Source organism: Azolla caroliniana, unplaced genomic scaffold (genome assembly GCF_043228905.1).
Source record: "Azolla caroliniana isolate FFs.n. ecotype wild unplaced genomic scaffold, voAzoCaro1.0.p SCAF_15, whole genome shotgun sequence".
Taxonomy (NCBI): Eukaryota; Viridiplantae; Streptophyta; class Polypodiopsida; order Salviniales; family Salviniaceae; genus Azolla; species Azolla caroliniana.
Genome location: NW_028230450.1, coordinates 6205674 through 6223730, shown reverse-complemented (window position 1 = coordinate 6223730; position 18057 = coordinate 6205674). Strand labels below are relative to the sequence as shown.

The 18057-nt window shown below is 37.8% G+C and overlaps 1 protein-coding gene across 1 annotated transcript; it reads left to right on the top strand.

The window, feature by feature from the left end:
- Positions 1-1721: 1721 nt before the first annotated feature.
- VPS54 lies at positions 1722-15413 on the top strand. The gene is made up of 20 exons (XM_087331043.1): positions 1722-1777; positions 1870-3164; positions 3249-3311; positions 4655-4734; positions 4835-4967; positions 5089-5166; positions 5264-5420; positions 5497-5585; positions 5807-6066; positions 6722-6893; positions 6992-7075; positions 7143-7672; positions 7756-7909; positions 9609-9690; positions 9789-9868; positions 13997-14158; positions 14266-14333; positions 14432-14512; positions 14595-14902; positions 15044-15413. The coding sequence occupies exons 2-19, from the start codon at positions 1956-1958 to the stop codon at positions 14731-14733; spliced, it is 3621 nt and encodes a 1206-aa protein (XP_087187169.1). The 5' UTR covers positions 1722-1777; positions 1870-1955; the 3' UTR covers positions 14734-14902; positions 15044-15413.
- Positions 15414-18057: the final 2644 nt, after the last annotated feature.

Genomic DNA, 18057 nt, shown 5'->3' with positions numbered 1-18057 from the left:
AGGGATTGATCAGTTGATGTGTTTTGAGTGTAGCCACCCATCATGGATAAAACTGGATGGAGAAAATGCATTAAGGAATAGGCATATTAATAGATTATCAACCATTGCATGATCAAAACAGGTGCTTCATTATGCCATATTGTTATTCCCGTCCATGATTGTTGATTGGCTATGAAAATGTAAATGACATTTCATGTTGACAAATTAGAAGCTTTCTAAATGTCGTGTAATTTGGTGTGGTTGGATGACATTGCAAATCCATGTTTCATCTATTTATTCATGATGCTGATGGATATCAACTCACCGAGAAAAAATCAAGATGTTGACATTCAATCCTTTGCCAAACATGGTCATGGGTTCACTTAATTTATTTTGTGTTGGCGAACGGAGACAAAATTGCTAATATGGCAATCTTCTACCAATTAAAGTATCAAAATATTGGTATGTTACAATGATTTGATTGGCAAAACCTACTATGAGTAACATTGTTATTAAAAGTTGATGTGTACGTAAAGAGAAAATTTGAATGACAACTCCAAAATACTATCTATTTATGCATCGATAAACATGTGTTGCAAAAAACTATGTGTGGTATGTGGCATCTTCTGTATATATTCTTAACCTATTAGAATGATTAACATTGTTTCGGATGTGCAAGCGTCACGACATTGAATCTCAAAAAGAACATGGCAACGACTATTTCTATCAAGGTATGGATATCCTATGTCCATAGCAATTGCTACAATGGTGTAAAGAATGAGAGACGTTGTGTGTGTGTGTGTGAGTGCACGTAAGGCAAATAGAGAGAGAGAGAGAGAGAGAGAGAGAGAGAGAGAACAATAAGCTGTATAGAAAGAGAATGATTACATCCAACAACAACTAAGTTACAAGTAGTTGGTTTAAATACCAACTAGTTTAGGGCAAGTGTCGTTTCTACTAATTACAAAAACTAGCCTAGTATGATGTCCACTGGCTAGTTTCAACACCATCTCTATGGGAAGTTGAGTTCTATTCTCAACAAATGGCATCAATCAAATAACCAACTAAAAACTTCCATCCATCGAATATTCAGTATTATAGCATGCATGGTGCTTGCTGATTTGCAGATTGTTGATGTCTCGTGGTCCAAGATGACGACAAATGGCCATGGGACAAACCAAATTAACAATTTTCGAAGACATCGATGTGCATGCCGAGTGATGTCAAATTGTAGTGGCACCACCCTCCCCAAAGGTCGATCAAACTATGGTACAACAAGTGGCATTGTCACGGAAGCCATCATGTAGAGAGAGAGAGAGAGAGAGCTGACATTGGGTGCCCAATATGCCCAACAGCCAACGGCCAACAAAACTACATACTTAGGAGGTAATGCAATCAAGATTAGACGACTCCACAACAGCTAACTGGTGGAGGGCACGTTCAGTATCCCACGCAATAATGTATCTATGGAGAATGCCAGGTCGTGTAATGGCTGGCCGGCCGATTGAGTCCCAACCGACTGACCGATCGAGAGGCAATGTATTGGCCATGGAATCATCATACCATGGCTATCTATGGCAATCAATGGCTATCTATGGCTATCTATGGCTATGGCAATGGCTATGGCTACTATATGCCTTTCTCCCTCGCCGTATGTAAATGAACCTACATAAAGACGGAGCTGATCTATGAGCTCTTCTTCTTCTTCTTCTTCTTCTTCTTGTCGAAGGAGAGAACTATGGCGTCTCCATCAGCCCCACGCCTGCTTCTCCCTCTCCTCCTCCTCCTCCTCCTCACGGTAAGAAATCATGATGAGCTCCTTCTTGTAGCTTCAAGATCTGTGCCTTCTCTGAGCTCTCAATGTTATGCCCTTGTCATCTGCAGGCTCAGTGTAATCCACCATTGATCGAAGAGAACGATTCATAGAAAGAGAAAAGAGAATACTGTGAGCTGTGGATGCTCCTTCTTCGGGTAGAATGCTTCCTTCTGAGAGGAAACAAAACTCCAGCTCTACCTCAGAAAGGAATCGTAATGCAGATTTGATCTCTCCTTCTAGCCGAGCTAAGAATGCAGACATGGCCACATCTAGCAGAACTTCAGATTTAGCCATGTCTTCGTTCAATCAGAAGAGCCCGTCAGATGTGTCCACATCTTCGTTTAATCTGAACAGATCTTCAGATACGACCAAGTTATCTTCATTTAACCAGAACAGGTCCTTCGATGTGACTACATCTTCTTCGTTCCAGAACAAGTCTTCTGATGTGGCCAACACATCTCCATTTCAGAACAGATCCTCAGACATGGCCTCATTGCAGAGGAGAATTTCTTCGGATATGCCCAACACACCATCGTCTCAGAGGAATAGAATTTTTTCAGACATGGCTAACACGCCTTCATTTCAGATCAGATCTTCAGGCTCAGATCATCTTGATCCCGAGGTCTATAGTGCTGGCCAAAGCCTGGCATCCATACTCAATAATCCACACATAGGAAAGACAGGTGTTTATGGGTCAGATTCTTCTTCTTGGGGAGGCTGGTTTTTTTCCTCAACAGCTGATGTTCAAGATTCCTTACCATCATCTGTACCACTCAGATCTGCTCCTGAGATCACCAGAACTGATTTTCTCAAGTATCTTGATACGATTTCAGATTCGTATGGCCGCTTTGCTGATGTGATGGAGCATTCTAACTGGGAGAAAATCATTAGTCAAGAAGGAAGCCTGAAGGATATCGACGCTGGAGAGGGTATAACTCATGGAGAAGGTCTTGTAGCTTGCCTTCGAGAAATTCCACAACTATATTTTAAGGAGGATTTTGCGTTGGAAGATGGATCGACGTTTCAGGCAGCATGTCCATACTCGTCGATAGCCGAGAATATGATTCTGCAAGAGAAGCTTTCCCACTATTTAGATATAATTGAGATGCATCTTGTGCGAGAGATCGAGGCTCGCTCAGAGTCTTTTTATGAAGCACAAGGACAGCTAGAAGATTTGAATTCCGAGATTATTAGGGCATGTGAACAAATCCAACAATTGAAAGCGGTAGTTCAGTTGGCAGAAGTGCATGTAGTGGAATCTGCACAACGCATTCAACTTCTTAGTGGGCAACGTGAAAGCTTACTCTCATTGCATAGGAAGCTTAATCTCATGTCCTATGTTAATCAAGCTCTTGGAGATCTTCCGTCGGTGAGTTTGAGTAGAGTATATAATGCTATAAATTTCTTAATGAAAAACATTGAGAAATGATGAAGTTTCTCTTTCTTGTCACAGCTTGTTGCTTCAGCAGATTGTGGAGGTGCATTGGATGTGATAGATGCCATGCAGAATCTTTTGGTCAGTGAAAACTTAAAATTTAAATCAGTTTAAATTATCCAGATTCTATACATCTGAAAACCACAATGAAGATCTAGAACTTTGATATTTCAAATCTGCTTGACTATGTTAGACTTATTTTGTGAACTCAAGAAAGCTCGAAATCCCAAGAATGTATCAAAGAACCTCAATGGCAATCAGTATTGCTCCATCATACTCTGATGTGAAATAGTCCGTTTGGGATTGAGAGGTTCACACTCTAATTCCATGAGAGTCCTTGGGCAGGCCATAGAGGAATGTGGGCAACTTTTGAGAAACTAAAGGAGAATTACTGTGAAATCTGAATTCCATGTCTTCATTTAATTTCTGACTATACTCACATTGAGAACCTATGCACGTAACTCTTCATGAAAAGACACTCTCTCATTTCAAAAAACTCCTTGCTTGCTGTTGCTGCCTTCCTAATGAGAGTGCTCACCTGTTGGGATGCTCACAACACCACCAAAACCCATGGAATACTTTTCTCACACTTGGTTCCATATGAGTTCTTCAAGTTACTGACACTAGATAAGGGGACTAGGACTGAATAGATATATTTCTTACGTGTTGGCAAGATACGCTTCATTGCAAAAGTGCAATCCCCAAGAAAGGGAATTTCACCAGTACAAACAAATATAGGAAAATGACCTCATTGTAGTCACTGATAAGATTCTTTAAACCCATTCACAGCAAGAGTGCATTGATTTCCTCAAGAAAACATTGGTGATCCCCAAGAAAGGGGACCTCACCGGTACAAACAAATATAGGGGAAGCACTTGCAATGGCAGGAGATAATGGCCTTTATCTGTTGATAGGGTAGTGAGATCGTGGTCCACGAGGCCAGGGGCTACGTGCACGACAAATTATTATTGCCTGATCTATTGTAATCTCTTTGTGATGTCCAGGTTGGGAATCCATTTGTGTAGTCCTCAATTGACCGTCCTTCAAACTTTTGAGTAGTGCATCCTTCATCTGATGCACTGGGTACACCAGTAAATGACAAACTTTTGAGCTTTTGCACGAAAAGACCAATGGCCATGGAAGGCTAGGGCCTTGATTTCAGGAAAATCCTGTTGTCTGATGGGTGAAAAATCAGTCAAACCTGTATATACACTCAATACTTGCTATATGCTTTTGCTTATTAATCAGATTGCATGTGGTATCAATCAAATTGAGCCAAAAGCCTGCAAGATCTTGTATAGCAATCTTTAGAAGTTACTTGCTTACATAATTTCAGAGTGGAAGTCGATTCTAGGTTTTTTGTGTAACTAATGCTATTAATGAGATTCTGGAAAGAGATTTAACTCATTTTCTTGTTTTCACAGGAAAGTGGTGAGCTTGTTGGTTTTCATTCTTTTCGCCATCTTGGTGATCGACTTACACTTTTTTTGGAGTCTGTGAATAGGTCTATGATTTTCTCCATTTCAGATTTTGATTATTTTAAGTGTTATGCAAATGATGGGTTTGGCATTGTGCTAATGCTCAGTTTTTACAAACTGCTCCAGCATGCTTGCAGCTGACTTTGTGAGAGTTACAATTCATGATACCAAGGACCTCGATGCCTCTACAATTATTGCGAAGTTCAAGAAGAGAGATATTTCATGCATTCTGAATGCTAAGGAAGATTTTTCCATTGAGGTATAAGATGTGTAATGTCTGATTTTCTAATCGGTACCATTGAATAGTGTCGCTGCTTAGAAGCGTTCCTATGTACAAGCACATCTCTAGCCCCACATTATCTTTCTCTTCTATATTATAGGATAACAAAGAGAAAGAAGAGGCTGATAGTGGTCTCCGAGAGCAGCTTCTTCCCCTTGTCATTGGTCTTCTACGAACGGTAAAAATCAAATTGTTTCTGATTTAATGCATGTATTGCAAAAAAATTAATAGTGCATAAAATGGTGTAAATTGAATTTTTTTGATTTTATCTGCAGTCAAAACTTCCAGCTGTGTTGAGAATTTACCGTGACACACTGATAACAGACATCAAAGCTGCCATCAAAGTAGTCGTTGCAGAATTGCTTTCTGTTCTAATATCGAGGCCAATTGATACAGAGACACAACCAAATGAGAGATCGAATGATTTTGAAAGTAGATATGCATGCAAGGCTATAATTTCATTTTCTTTTCATTTATGCAAATCATTTTCATGCGATGCATTATGCAGGTGGAGGCATATCCCTTGCAAGCAAGTTACGGGGCTTGACAGCGGAAAGCTTTGTGGAGCTTCTTGCTGGAGTTTTTGATGTGATACAGGTGGGCGTCACAGCGTTTTTATAATTTTGTTTCTTATGTAGCTGAAATGCTAGAATGATGGCCAAATCCTCTTTTCCTGATTTTGGTCACAGGGACTTGTAGGTAATTAGAGATGTTTACATGTGTTTGCACTCAGAAACTTCAAGGATATCTTGTCACGATATTTTAGAATGACACTGAGTAACATGAAATGCTCTAATCCATAAATTTTAATTCTGCAGGTTCGTCTAATACGTGCAGCAGAGATTCGGAGAATTATTGAACAGATTATTGAAGGTCTTCAAGGAAGCTATGCTGAGGCTGCTGTGGCAGCTGCTTTTGCTTCTGGTGCAGCGGCTGCAGCTGCAGCTGAGGCTGCTCAAGCTGATCAGTTGCAGCGAGCATTTCAATTGCAACATGAGAGGTCTAGTGGTACCTATGGAGCATCCATAACAAAGGGTTTAGAAGCACCCAGTCCCACTTCAATCTCAAGAAATTTCAGGTGGTTCTCATTTATACATACATCAACGAAGTATGACAATACACAATAGATGTATTTAAGTATCTAAATATACCTCATATCTGCTGAATAAAAGCATGTGTGAATGACTAAAAAATTCCTCAAACCTAGCCCAATCTACTATATTCAGGTGATTGGTCTATGGAATTTAAGATTATAGGCTGTGCATATGCCCAGATTTCAGATTTGAAGAAACTGCATGTAAGAGAATTCATCCTCTGAGTTAGAGCAGCCTGCTTTGTACACTTAGAATCAGGACTTTTGATAATCATATTATCCTCAATATTATCTCGGTAGTCTTCAAGGATCCAACAGGATATATTTCAATAGCTATGAAGTTTTGGTCAATATTGCCATAGTGATAATGCTGTTTGTTTTGTTTTGGATTTTTAGCCATTATGACACTATATTATGAGAATTTTGAAATCAAGAATAACTAAATTTACACTCTTTGAAGAATCCCACTCTTCACCTCATCATACATATTTTAAGGTGTACCATGTGCAGAATTTAAATTTGCACTTTTTTGAAGTAGGGAAAATGGTGCAACTGCTATATCTTTTGTATGTCAATATAAGAACATGCCGATAGATGAAGCTTCTCTTAGTGACTTCTAAAAGACCTTTTTGTGCTTCAGGGCAGATGTTCTTCTTGAGAATACAGAGGCTGTATGTTCAGCTTGTCACGCCGCCCATGAGAGGTGGGCTAAATTATTAGGTGTGCGGGCTGTAATTCATCCAAAACTTCGATTACGAGAGTTTGTCAGTATTCATAGCATTACACAGGTTTTCATGCTGGCCACTGAAAAGGTATATAAACATTCAATTACGTATTTTTATTAGATCAATATATTCCTTTGTATGTGTGGTTGTCTAAGGCCTATTAAAGTTTCTTTTCTGGACTATAGATAGGGGGTCGATATGCTTCAAGTATACGAGGGACACTGCATTCTCAATCAAAGGCTTTTGTGGATGTCCAGCATAGCATAAGGGTGAGTATACATATCACATAGTTACGCTACTCAGAGTGTAAGCTAAGGTCATGATTACATGGCACAGATGTCAAAAATAACTGCTGTGCTAGATCAAGAGACATGGGTTAGTGTTGATCCACCGGATGAGTTTCAGGCGATTGTGGATACATTTACCCATGAACAAGTTGTTAATAATGGCAACTTGGGAAGACAGGAAACCGAAGATATAGAATACTCTTTGACCTCTGAGGCTTCTATTGGTAAAATATCAAATGCAGAAACGAGAGGGTCCTCTGAAACCATGACTGGAATCAAGGGACTCGACTCTATTCCTTCTGAGGTTATGGAAAAGCAGAGGAATCCAGGAGATGCAGGGAAATTTGAAGGGTCACCAGGGGCAATATCTGGTGATCCTACAAGTTTTCAAGCTTCTTATCAAGAAGTTGATGGTGTTATAGCAAATGGAGTCGAGTCTAAAACTGCCAAAAGCAGTTTCAGTGGACAGACAGAGGACATGTCAACCACCAGTGCTTCTTCCAAGAGCAAAAAGAGTAGGGATAAGCTAACTGTTAAGACACTTGAAGTACGGGGCATGAAATTCCACACTGTTAACAGGTGATCCATTAATAAGTTCGATAATGATGAACTACGTAGGTTGCTGCATTTTGCTGAGGTTATGCTTTTGTTTGTTTCTACAGTGGTCTCATATTGCTGAAGATGGTTTCTGAGTATGTTCATATCAGTGACGCACTTCCAAGCTTAGCATCTGAAGTTGTACACAGAGTTGCTGAACTATTGAAAATATTCAATGCACGTACATGCCAGCTTGTATTGGGTGCAGGTGCCATGCAGGTTCTGCCATTCTTTATTGCTACTTTACTATAGCTCTGTGTTACTTTTTTATTCTTTCATTGTGATTCTTGAACATGGGTTAGTTTGGCCTTCTATAGGTAATCATTGTTAATCATTGTTTGGATTTGGGCTACATATATAAGAGCATCTATAACATGAAAAGCATGTGAGGAAGTTCGATTGAAGTTTCCTAAGTCGAATTTCTCAAGCTAGTTTTTATGGAACTTCTAGAAGAAATATTAATTTTGAAATGAACAAAGAATCTTCATTCATCGACATGGGAGACAACATAGGCTTTGGTTTGCTTAATGTTGTGAATGTCTCCCCATATTTGTGGTTTTTTCCCTTTAAATCTTAAAATCAGGTTCCCTTTAGAGAGAATGTAGGGTCATTTCAGAATGCTGAATTCTGCACAAGTTTGATAGTTGATTTGCTCTCTTTTCTGTAATATTCATTGAAGAATACCTTGGCAGCTCTATTTGAGGTTTTAGTTGCTGAAATTGGCATAAACTGCTGGCATTATTTCTATGACTATCATTTTGTCATCCTGTGCTTATTATTGGCTATGCATCCACTTGCTTATTTCTTAGTTCACATTGCTGCCTTTTAAATTGTAAGGGCTCTGTCCACCAAGATGTTTAATTTACTCTTTGGTTGCACTTGCATTCAATCCCCTTTTCTGATTTTACCCCTGCTCTTTCATACTTTGGTTTGCTCTGATTCAAATATTTGTCTAGCTTTCACTTCATTGCAAATGAAAAGTCTCCTCTTTCAAATAACATATCACAAATTTGGACTGTCCGTGATTGCTGTTTTTCTCTATGTCTGACTTCTTTAAATCATATCTGGAGAATCTTCTTCCAGAGTCTCATTGCTATCCCCTTCATTTCTAGATGTTGTTACATTGACATGTTTGCTTGCAATTCTTTTGGAAGCTCATCTTCAGATTCTGTATTGCTGTTTGCTCCTTGGATCAATCCTGAGGCCTTTGTTTCATAGGTCTTTTTGAAGATGTTAATATAAGACTTTGCACTATCTGGTACACCTCTGAACTATAATGTAAATCAGAGATACAGTGGCTTGGCCCCATAAATCAACTTGGCCTCCCACATCCCTTAATATAGCCTTCTGCCTTTCTCCTTTTATTACTTGCATTGACGAGTTAACATAATAGCTGTAATATTTGGTAGGTTTCCTCGGCCATTATGGTCTATTAGAAGAATAAAATTGGGATTTGGCATTGTATAAAATTCAGATAAATTTAACTTTTGGTTTCATGGGTTACTTTGGTCTTTTGAAGGTGTTAATATATAATATTGTGCCATTTGGTACACCCCCAAACTGTAATGTAGATCATAGATGCAGTGGCTTGGTCCCATAGGGGTCGACTTCGGCCTTCCACGAACCTTAAGATAACCTTCTGTCGTTCTCCGTTTATTACTCATGTTGATGAGTTAAGATAATAGTTGTAATATTTGGTAGGTTTCGTAGGCCATTATCGTCTTTTAGAAGAGAGAGAGATGAATTTTTATTAATTTGGATGCCAGGAATCAAGATGTATTATCCCTACATGATACCTAATGTCCTTTTTCTATATATGAGAATAGGTTCTCATAATGATTCTAATCAGAAGTTTTTGTCTGTCTTATTCAGTTATATCTCTTCATTTTCTGTCTCTTGGCTTCTGTGGCATTAACAGGTTTCGGGTTTGAAATCGGTAACTGCAAAACACTTGTCTTTAGCAAGTCAGACCATCAGCTTGTTTCATACACTTATACCAGGTGTGACTGTGCTTCGATTCTATATATTCATACCTTGGAACTCTGGCATAGGTGACAGAAATTATAATGAAAATATATGTTATTCCTTAAATTTTCAGATCTCAAGCGTCTTTTGGGGAGTCATGTGCCGGATGCTCGAAAAGCTTTGCTATTCACAGAATTAGACCTTGTTGCTCAGGTAATATATGACTTCTAGATTGCATGTTGTTTTTCTCTTTAATTTTAACCGAAAACCCTATTTGTGCTGCATAGTAAAATATAGAACAAGGCCCCAAGCTTCTATCGCATAGAGAATCTCTGAATCAGGAAATGTTCATATGTACCAATCTCTGCGAAGGGAGCCTTCCATATGTACCAAGGTTTTAACTAGATAATTGTGGAACACAGGTCACGCTGCACTGTAGTTAAGTCCTCCAGTCTTTGTGCGTTGTCATCTACCATTGGAATTGGAAGAATAATATGTTTGTCACTGCTGTTTATTGCTGACGAAGCACTCAGGCAGCCGAGAAGAGGAAAAATGAATTACAAAAAGGAAGAAGAGCACATATTTCAAAAAGGGAGAAAAGTATTAAATTTAAAAAACATTTAAGTTTAATTAATGAAATCATTAAGCAAAAAAACCATTAAATAATTAAGCCATTAAGGAAACAAAAAATTAAAGTACAAAACAAAAGACCAACAAACCATTAAACTGGGTCACTTAAACCTTTAAACCACTAAACCTCTAAACCCAGTTTAGAACTGAAACCAGACCACTTACTAATACTTGAAACCAAACCATAAACTGCTCATTTGGACTATTCTCAAATCCATGTGCTATCAAATTGGCATGTATCTTTTCATACCAAGCACGTGGTGCTTGCTTCAATCCATACAATTTCTTAGGCTTCCGGTATACTTTGTTTTCATGCCCTTCTTGCACAAAACAGTGGGCTGAGATACATACACTTCTTCACATAGATCACCATGTAGAAATGCAGTTTTAGTGTTCAGCTGATGTACATTATCTCAACGATGATGGCATTTGGGAGTAAAGGTTTCATCAAAATCAATGCCCCTTCTTTTGAATATAACCTTTTGCCTCAATTTTAACTATATGCCTATCAATTGTTCCATCAGGCTTTCACTTTAGCTTGTAGACCAAGTGCCATTCTTGATAGTAACACCATATTCTGATTGTATAGCGGTCATTGGATTTTTTGAATTCTAAGTGTCATTAAAAGAAACAGTCTCATTCTCACAACGACTAGGGACAGCATAGCATAACAATCTGATGCAAAAGAGGCACGATGAGAGCATGAACAAATTCGAGTTGACAAGAATGTTTCTAACTTGCTGTCTTTCCAAGTCTGCACCAGCCATTTGGGCAAAAAATTTCCCTCTTATCTATTTGCTCTTCTTCAATTGCATTTTGCATATCAGCATCAGAAATAGAATATTCAACATCATCATTTGAAACCTGGTTATGAGAAGAAATTGCTACACCCTAGTTACTGTCACTGAAAAGAGGCCACAAAGTGTCATAAATATGTTGGGAGTCACTAGATGACTCCTTAGTATGTGAAAGCAGGGCTGAACTGCATCTTCCACAAAACATCATCACTAATAAGAGTTCGTCTGGTTTCAGGATGATATAAATGATAACCGTTAGTTTCGAAAATATAACCACCAAAATGCATTTTACAGCTGTCATCCAGTTTCTTGTGTTGTTTTTCAGGAACCAAAGCATGTTCTAAATATCCAAAAACATGCAAATGATCAACAAATGGATTTTGGCCATGCCGTGCCTCAAAAGGAGCGCAAGTATGTTATGCTCTTGTAGGACACCTATTAAGAACATAGCCAGCACATATAACTGTGTCAAGCCAAAAACAGTGTGGCAATTCCTAACTTTTAATCATACACCAATTTGCCGCGGTGTATAAGGCATTGTATGCTGGTGCTTTATCCCCCATTCAGCAAGAAATGCAAATCAGATGATACGTACTCCCCCATTGATCAGAATGGAGGGTTCCAAATTTATCTATTTATAAATCATTTTCAACCATCACCAAAAAAATTTGAAAGCATGAAAAAATACATCAGACTTTGACTTACAGGATTAGACCTAAGCATATCTAGATAAAGGTCACAAAATACAGATAGTTCCTAAATGATTGTGATTGCAATCAATGTGAATAAGCTGCAATTTACCATCAGCTCTCACTGAACCATCTCTAGGTAATGAAAAAGTTGCCTTTTTCCCAAAATGCTGCCTTCACACACATGTTTAAATGGCGCCTCAAGTTTAGGTGGAGAGGAAACCAGATTGGATTTTTGCAGCCGCAATAAACTAGCAAACTTTAAACAGTCTGTGAATCATTTACTTCCCAGGCTAAATCACCATATTTCTGCTATAATTTGTGAGCTTATACAACCCACGGGAAAGCATACAAGATGTGATGATGGTATCACCGTGAGAGAGATCATGCACAATACATCTTTCATCAATAACTCTTGCAAGATCTTGGCCAGTGTTGGAACTTACAATAGTTTTTCTTGATCCATGGTGCATAAATATATCTGCAATATTGAAAGTACTACCATCTACTGCAGAAAGCATGATTTCACCAATATCCATCAGAGGATATGATACAATTAACATATGTAACAGTTTTTCCTTATAGGGGCAGACTCAAGTGAAGAAGAGAAAATTACGTTGCGAGGCAATATGTTTGGTTCACACCATTATCAAAGTACTAAACATCTGGATCTACTAGAGACGTATAATGCTCATGAGAAGCAGGGCCATAACTGCAAAGAGCAGAAAACAGCCATAATTTGAACAAGATTTACAGATTAAGTTGTAGAAGTTGATGCTTCTAGGGTCCACCTTTGCATCTCTTGGAGATAGCTGAGGACATCTTTTGAGGACATGATTGATTCCCTTACAATCCAGACAAAAAATTCATCCAATTTAACCTGAACAACCAGCATCCAAAATATGTCATTGTTTTTAGCCATAGCAAGTGACCAACTGATCAAATAACCCAACGGAAAAAAGACTATTTCAACAGAGGGTTGGGGCAGAAATACCTCGCAGAGTGCTGTTATACTTTTAGCAGACGATGAGACGTGTAGCTCAGTTGTGGAGTTGACTATAGCAGGAGTGCTCACTGGTTTGAACCTGGTTGCACCGATCTGAGGTGAACAAAGAACGCTGCAGGTAGGCTGAGACTGTGAACAGAAGCATTAATGATGACCTGCTCTGACACCAACTATTGGATTTTGTCATTGAAACACAAAAGCAGCAGTAAACATCAGAAATTGGAGAGATTGTATTTTACAAAGGGAGAAGACCACAACAGTCCATATTTGTAAGTGTCATGCTTATGTGCTAGGGTAAAAAACTCCTGAAGAAGGAAAAAACCCTGACTATACATGTGTTCACACATCACTATCACAATATATCAACTGTTCTTATATAAAAAAGGAGGGAAATACCACTGCCTCTTCAAATAAGGCTTTGGTCCACTGCAAGATAATGGAATGTGAAGACCGACAATGCTTGGGACTGTTCTTGCTAGAACTCAAGGGACATAGAGAGAAGTTGTTGGAAGAACAACGATGCAACCACATCAACTCCTTAACAAAGAACTATCACAAATTTCTTTGGCTCCATCACACCTCATGCTACAAGTCCATTAAGGGTCACATAGCTGGGGTTTCAACCAGGGAACTGAAAAAGGGGTAGAATAGATTGGGCAATAGCAATGTGTTGTGCATATAGGCAATGCCCATTGGCTCCATGGCCTCGCCACCCTTGTCATAGACAGAAAAAGGCCATTGTCACCCGACATGGAAACTGCTTCGGAGACAATATTTTAAGATGTAACCTATTTTTGGACTTACAAGCATTTTTCCCTCTTAAAAGTCTTTTGCCATCTCTTTTTCGTATATTCACCTGTGGCCTTACTTGTTCCCAGTTCGTTTTACTCCGCAATGGCCTAGTGTAATAACTGAATTATCATAAAATAAAGTTTTGTCTACATTTAATTAGAAATTTCGTTTAAATTGAAAAAATTCATGATGGCCCAAAAAGTTTCATTTCATGCAAAACAGGTGTTTTTGGGAAATTAGTTAATTCACCTTTCTTTCTTTATGATTTTGCATATGCTTGTAGGATGTATACAGAAAAAGCATAATCACATTTTGTGCATAAGCCATGAATCAGTTTGAATAATGAGATGCATACATGGGTTTGCATTTGATCTCTCTGAATGTGCAACCTCACAATGCAACATGGCATTTTGCAAAATTTTTTCAGGACTACAAAGTGCATAGGGATGAGATCCACTTGAAGTTAGTACAAATCATGAAGGAGAGATTGATGGTACATCTACGGACATTTCCACAAATAGTCGAAACATGGATGCGATCAGAAGACAATGATGCACAACCAAGTCAGTTTGCCCGTGCAGTAACTAAGGTACTTTATGTTTATGTCTGCAAATGCCAGCTTGTGTAACAAGAGATGTTCAATGTTTTTGAAATGCTGCTAACGCTATGCATCAATGTCAAATATGTGTCAAACAGGAGGTTGGTGTTCTACATCGTGTTCTTTCTCCGCTACTTCCAGAAGCTGATGTGAAATTTATCTTTTCGTAAGTCCTCCTTTGCCACATTATACTTTTATAAAATAAAGCATACCTATTTGTTTCTGCAAAGGAAAATTTCTCTTAACCATCATATTGGATGACAGGCGAGTGGTTGCAGTATTCCACTCCCATCTTTCGGAATCATTCTCAAAGCTGGACTTGAGTAGCTCTAATATTAAACAAAGGTATGGTAAACTTCCAAGCTCATGTTTTTTTTTACCCACTTAATTAGGAAGATCCACACTGACCGAATTGTTTTTGGATCAGATTGTACCATGATATACAATACATTCTTACATGCATCAGAGCATTACCTTCTGATGCAGTTGATACTTCTGGTATGCAAAAGCCAGGAGAATTGGATGAGTTTTTAAGACAAAGATATGGAAATGTCATTACAGAGTGACATACTACATTGTTTTTTGTGGGGAACTAAAGAACAGTTCCAAGGCAAGCGAATCACATCCTAAGTTCTCAGATGTTGTAGAGTATGTGTTTTTTCTTTGTTACACCGATCTTTTCTAAGAGTTTACGCAGTCAAAACTGCATCAAACTGCTCTATATGCACTCTTCAGGTGATTCTGAATTGATAACGTCTACATATCATCCTTTCAAGTAAAGCTGCATGATGATCACAATTTATCATAATATTTGCATGTGGATCTGGATTTCCTAGTAGTTCATGTTCATTAACAATTTCTGGTGGTATTTTGTAGAAATCTGGCGTTGTAGGATCAGAGATGCAGGGATTGGCTACCAGCTTCCCATTGGGCAAGAGAGAATTTGAGATAATTGTACACTAGGTTATTATGTAGTTTTTTGGTGGCCTCAGCCAGAAGAAATAAAAATTGTTGCATTATTAGCCGCAAACCTTTCGTTTTCCCATATAAGATCAATGCGCTATGTATATATGTGTTGTGTAGACATAAGAGCTGCTCATATCATGCGGGAGGTACTCATGACATATGTGTGAGGGGGCACACATCAGAGGCGTATATGGATGTGTGAGGTTCATTATTTATTTGCCATCATCTTTTGATATTGATGCTAATCTTATCAATACTAATTAGCAATTTGTTTTCCATTGCAAGCTTCTGTTTCTTTGATTAGGTATTCACTTGTTTTTGCTTTTGCACAATTCATGATTAAATTTCAAGTAATTTGGCTTTATGAACATAGAAAGTTTGTATATTTTTGTTAGGTCTAAGCCTGAAGTTCGAGATTCAATGTGAATGTTGTCTATACTGGTTTGCCCTGTATAAAATATCTTAAATTGACGTGAATAGGAATTAAAATCCTCTACATCTTGTGGCATCGTTTCCTTTATTTTTTGGACTCGTCCATTGTGAGAGCGTTTGTTTCTTTGAATTGAAGGCATTGTTAAGGTGCTACAAATTTAAGCTCAAATAAAAGCAGAGCTACGCAACATGTTTCTACTGAAGTACCAAGCTTTTTATGTCCTAATTTTATCGAAACCTTTTTTTACTGAAATATAATCATTGGATGTTATTGAATTGGTTCTTGATGGTGCAAGTGCAAATTCGATTGAAACCTATTTTTATTCTTGGAAGTTGACCCATTCTTGAATTTGTACACATTTTTTTATCAACATGTGTTCCTTCTTAGAAATCTGTTAATGGGAGATTTGTAGAGTGATTGAAATGGACCAGATTCAAGTATATTTACAACTGAGCTACAATGAAAACACAATGGGAAATTTGTATTTGATAGCAGTTTAGTGATGTATTTACATGAATTTGTAGAATTCTTAGTAAACTTGTGTCAAAGCACTACTAGCTAACGACCACAATGTTTCATCCCCTTATATTGAATTTGATAGTAGTGTAATGATGTATTTATGTGAATTTGTAGAAATCTTAGCAAACTTGTGTCAAAGTACTACTACCTAATGACCACAATGTTTCATCCTCTTATATTGAACTAATGAACACGTTATGTATTCATTGTATGAGCATTACCTCATTTTATGTAGCACATTACCTACATTTTTCCATGATCATTGTGATCATAGAATGAACCATACGTATCATATGTGCATTTGCATTCGAGAATGATTCAATCAAACGTGTATGGTAAATCCTCTCAAAGTTGGATTGGATTGACTAAGGTCTATATTATGTATTGATTCACTCTCAATCCTAATAAGTGAACTCTAATCCATTGTGAATCACCAACATAAGTATGGTTGCAATATTTGCATTGTATCACATGCATACTTTTGGGATGCGAATCAAGACATCTCTATCATCCTCACTTTAGAACAAAAAAATGAGTGTGAGCTATAGAGATTGAATTAAAATATGTCATTATAAATTATAATCAAACGTTCAAAAACTCATCAAAATGTATATTTGAGAATATGAAGAAAACATGACATAGGCAGTAGTAGCATAACAACTTACCACTTGGGTGAGCTAATTGCTAATAACAAAGAAAGAAAGAAAAAGGAACATGACACTAACATAAAATTTTGCCATGACACTAACAAGAGGGTATGAGAAAGTTGGGAATCGAACCCAAGACACAAGTAATAGTAGTATAACAACTTACCACTACGTTGTGCTTAGTTATAATAATAAAGAAATAAAAGAAAAAAAGTATTATAAGACTAACTAAAATTTTGCTATGACATGGTAATAATGAGAGAGAGAGAAAGAGATGAGGAAATTGGGAATCAAGCACAAGACATAGACAACAATATAGCATGACTCCCTACCACTAAGTTAAGCTAAAACATGATAACAATGAGTGAAAAAAAAGAAAACAAAAGGAGAACATATTTTTCCCATTTCAAACGTCTTCGTTTCCAAACGTTGGAATGCTTGCACGAACACGAATATTACGTTCTATGATTGTGATTGATCCGGCATTTGTTTTTTGAGTTGCATGTCATTTTTATTTTTCAATTGGCATGAGCAACTCAAATGTGTGTTTTGATTGACGACTTCATGCGTGCAATGTGAGGATGAATTGGAGTTTCGTAGGGGTGTGGCCATAACATATTTGATAGGTTTCCTAGTAATATGGTGTATCTTTCATCTCACAATCCCTAGAGAGCAGTTGCTTGATAGGCTTAAAAGTTAAGAAAGACCAAATAACATGATTTGGGCCATCTTTGCCTTATATGAGCAAGTCTTTGTGCGTGTATGATGTCTGAGTCGTTTATCCAATTGATTTATTAGCACAACCATTGGTGTAAAATAGGGTTGCCCCTTATCACTGACTCTTTTTGGGATTTACATTTATGAGATTACCGATTTTATTGCTTGTAAAAGAGGGAGTGGAGTAGGCCTAGGAGGTACAAAAGCTAATATCTTGCTTTTTGTAGAGGATATAGTTTTTACTTTTTGAGTTTGAACATGACCTACAAAGGCACCTTAATGCCTTAGATGACTTTTGTAGTGAATCTAGGGGAAACTAAAATTCAAATCTTCCACACCTCTGGTTGAGTTAGGACTAAATGTAACATAACGCTCTTTAATAGACCAGTTGAGGTAGTTGTATCTTATGTATATCTTGGAGTCAATTTTAATGCTCACTTAGGTAGATTTTCGATGACATAGGTGGCAAAAGATAGATCAACGGAAAGAAAATGTTTCCCCCTCACTCTTAGAGAGACAATGCCGCCATGCATACTTCCAAGAATCACAAATAAAGTGGCAGCTCTTTGACTCAATAGTGAACCCTTCCTTCATGTATGCAATAATGG

Coding starts and splice junctions, on each gene's coding strand:
- VPS54 (XM_087331043.1), top strand. CDS start 1,956: ATGCTTCCTTCTGAGAGGAAACAAAACTCCAGCTCTACCTCAGAAAGG. Junction 5,167..5,263: donor TCATTGGTCTTCTACGAACG/GTAAAAATCAAA, acceptor TTTTATCTGCAG/TCAAAACTTCCAGCTGTGTT. Junction 6,894..6,991: donor TCATGCTGGCCACTGAAAAG/GTATATAAACAT, acceptor TCTGGACTATAG/ATAGGGGGTCGATATGCTTC.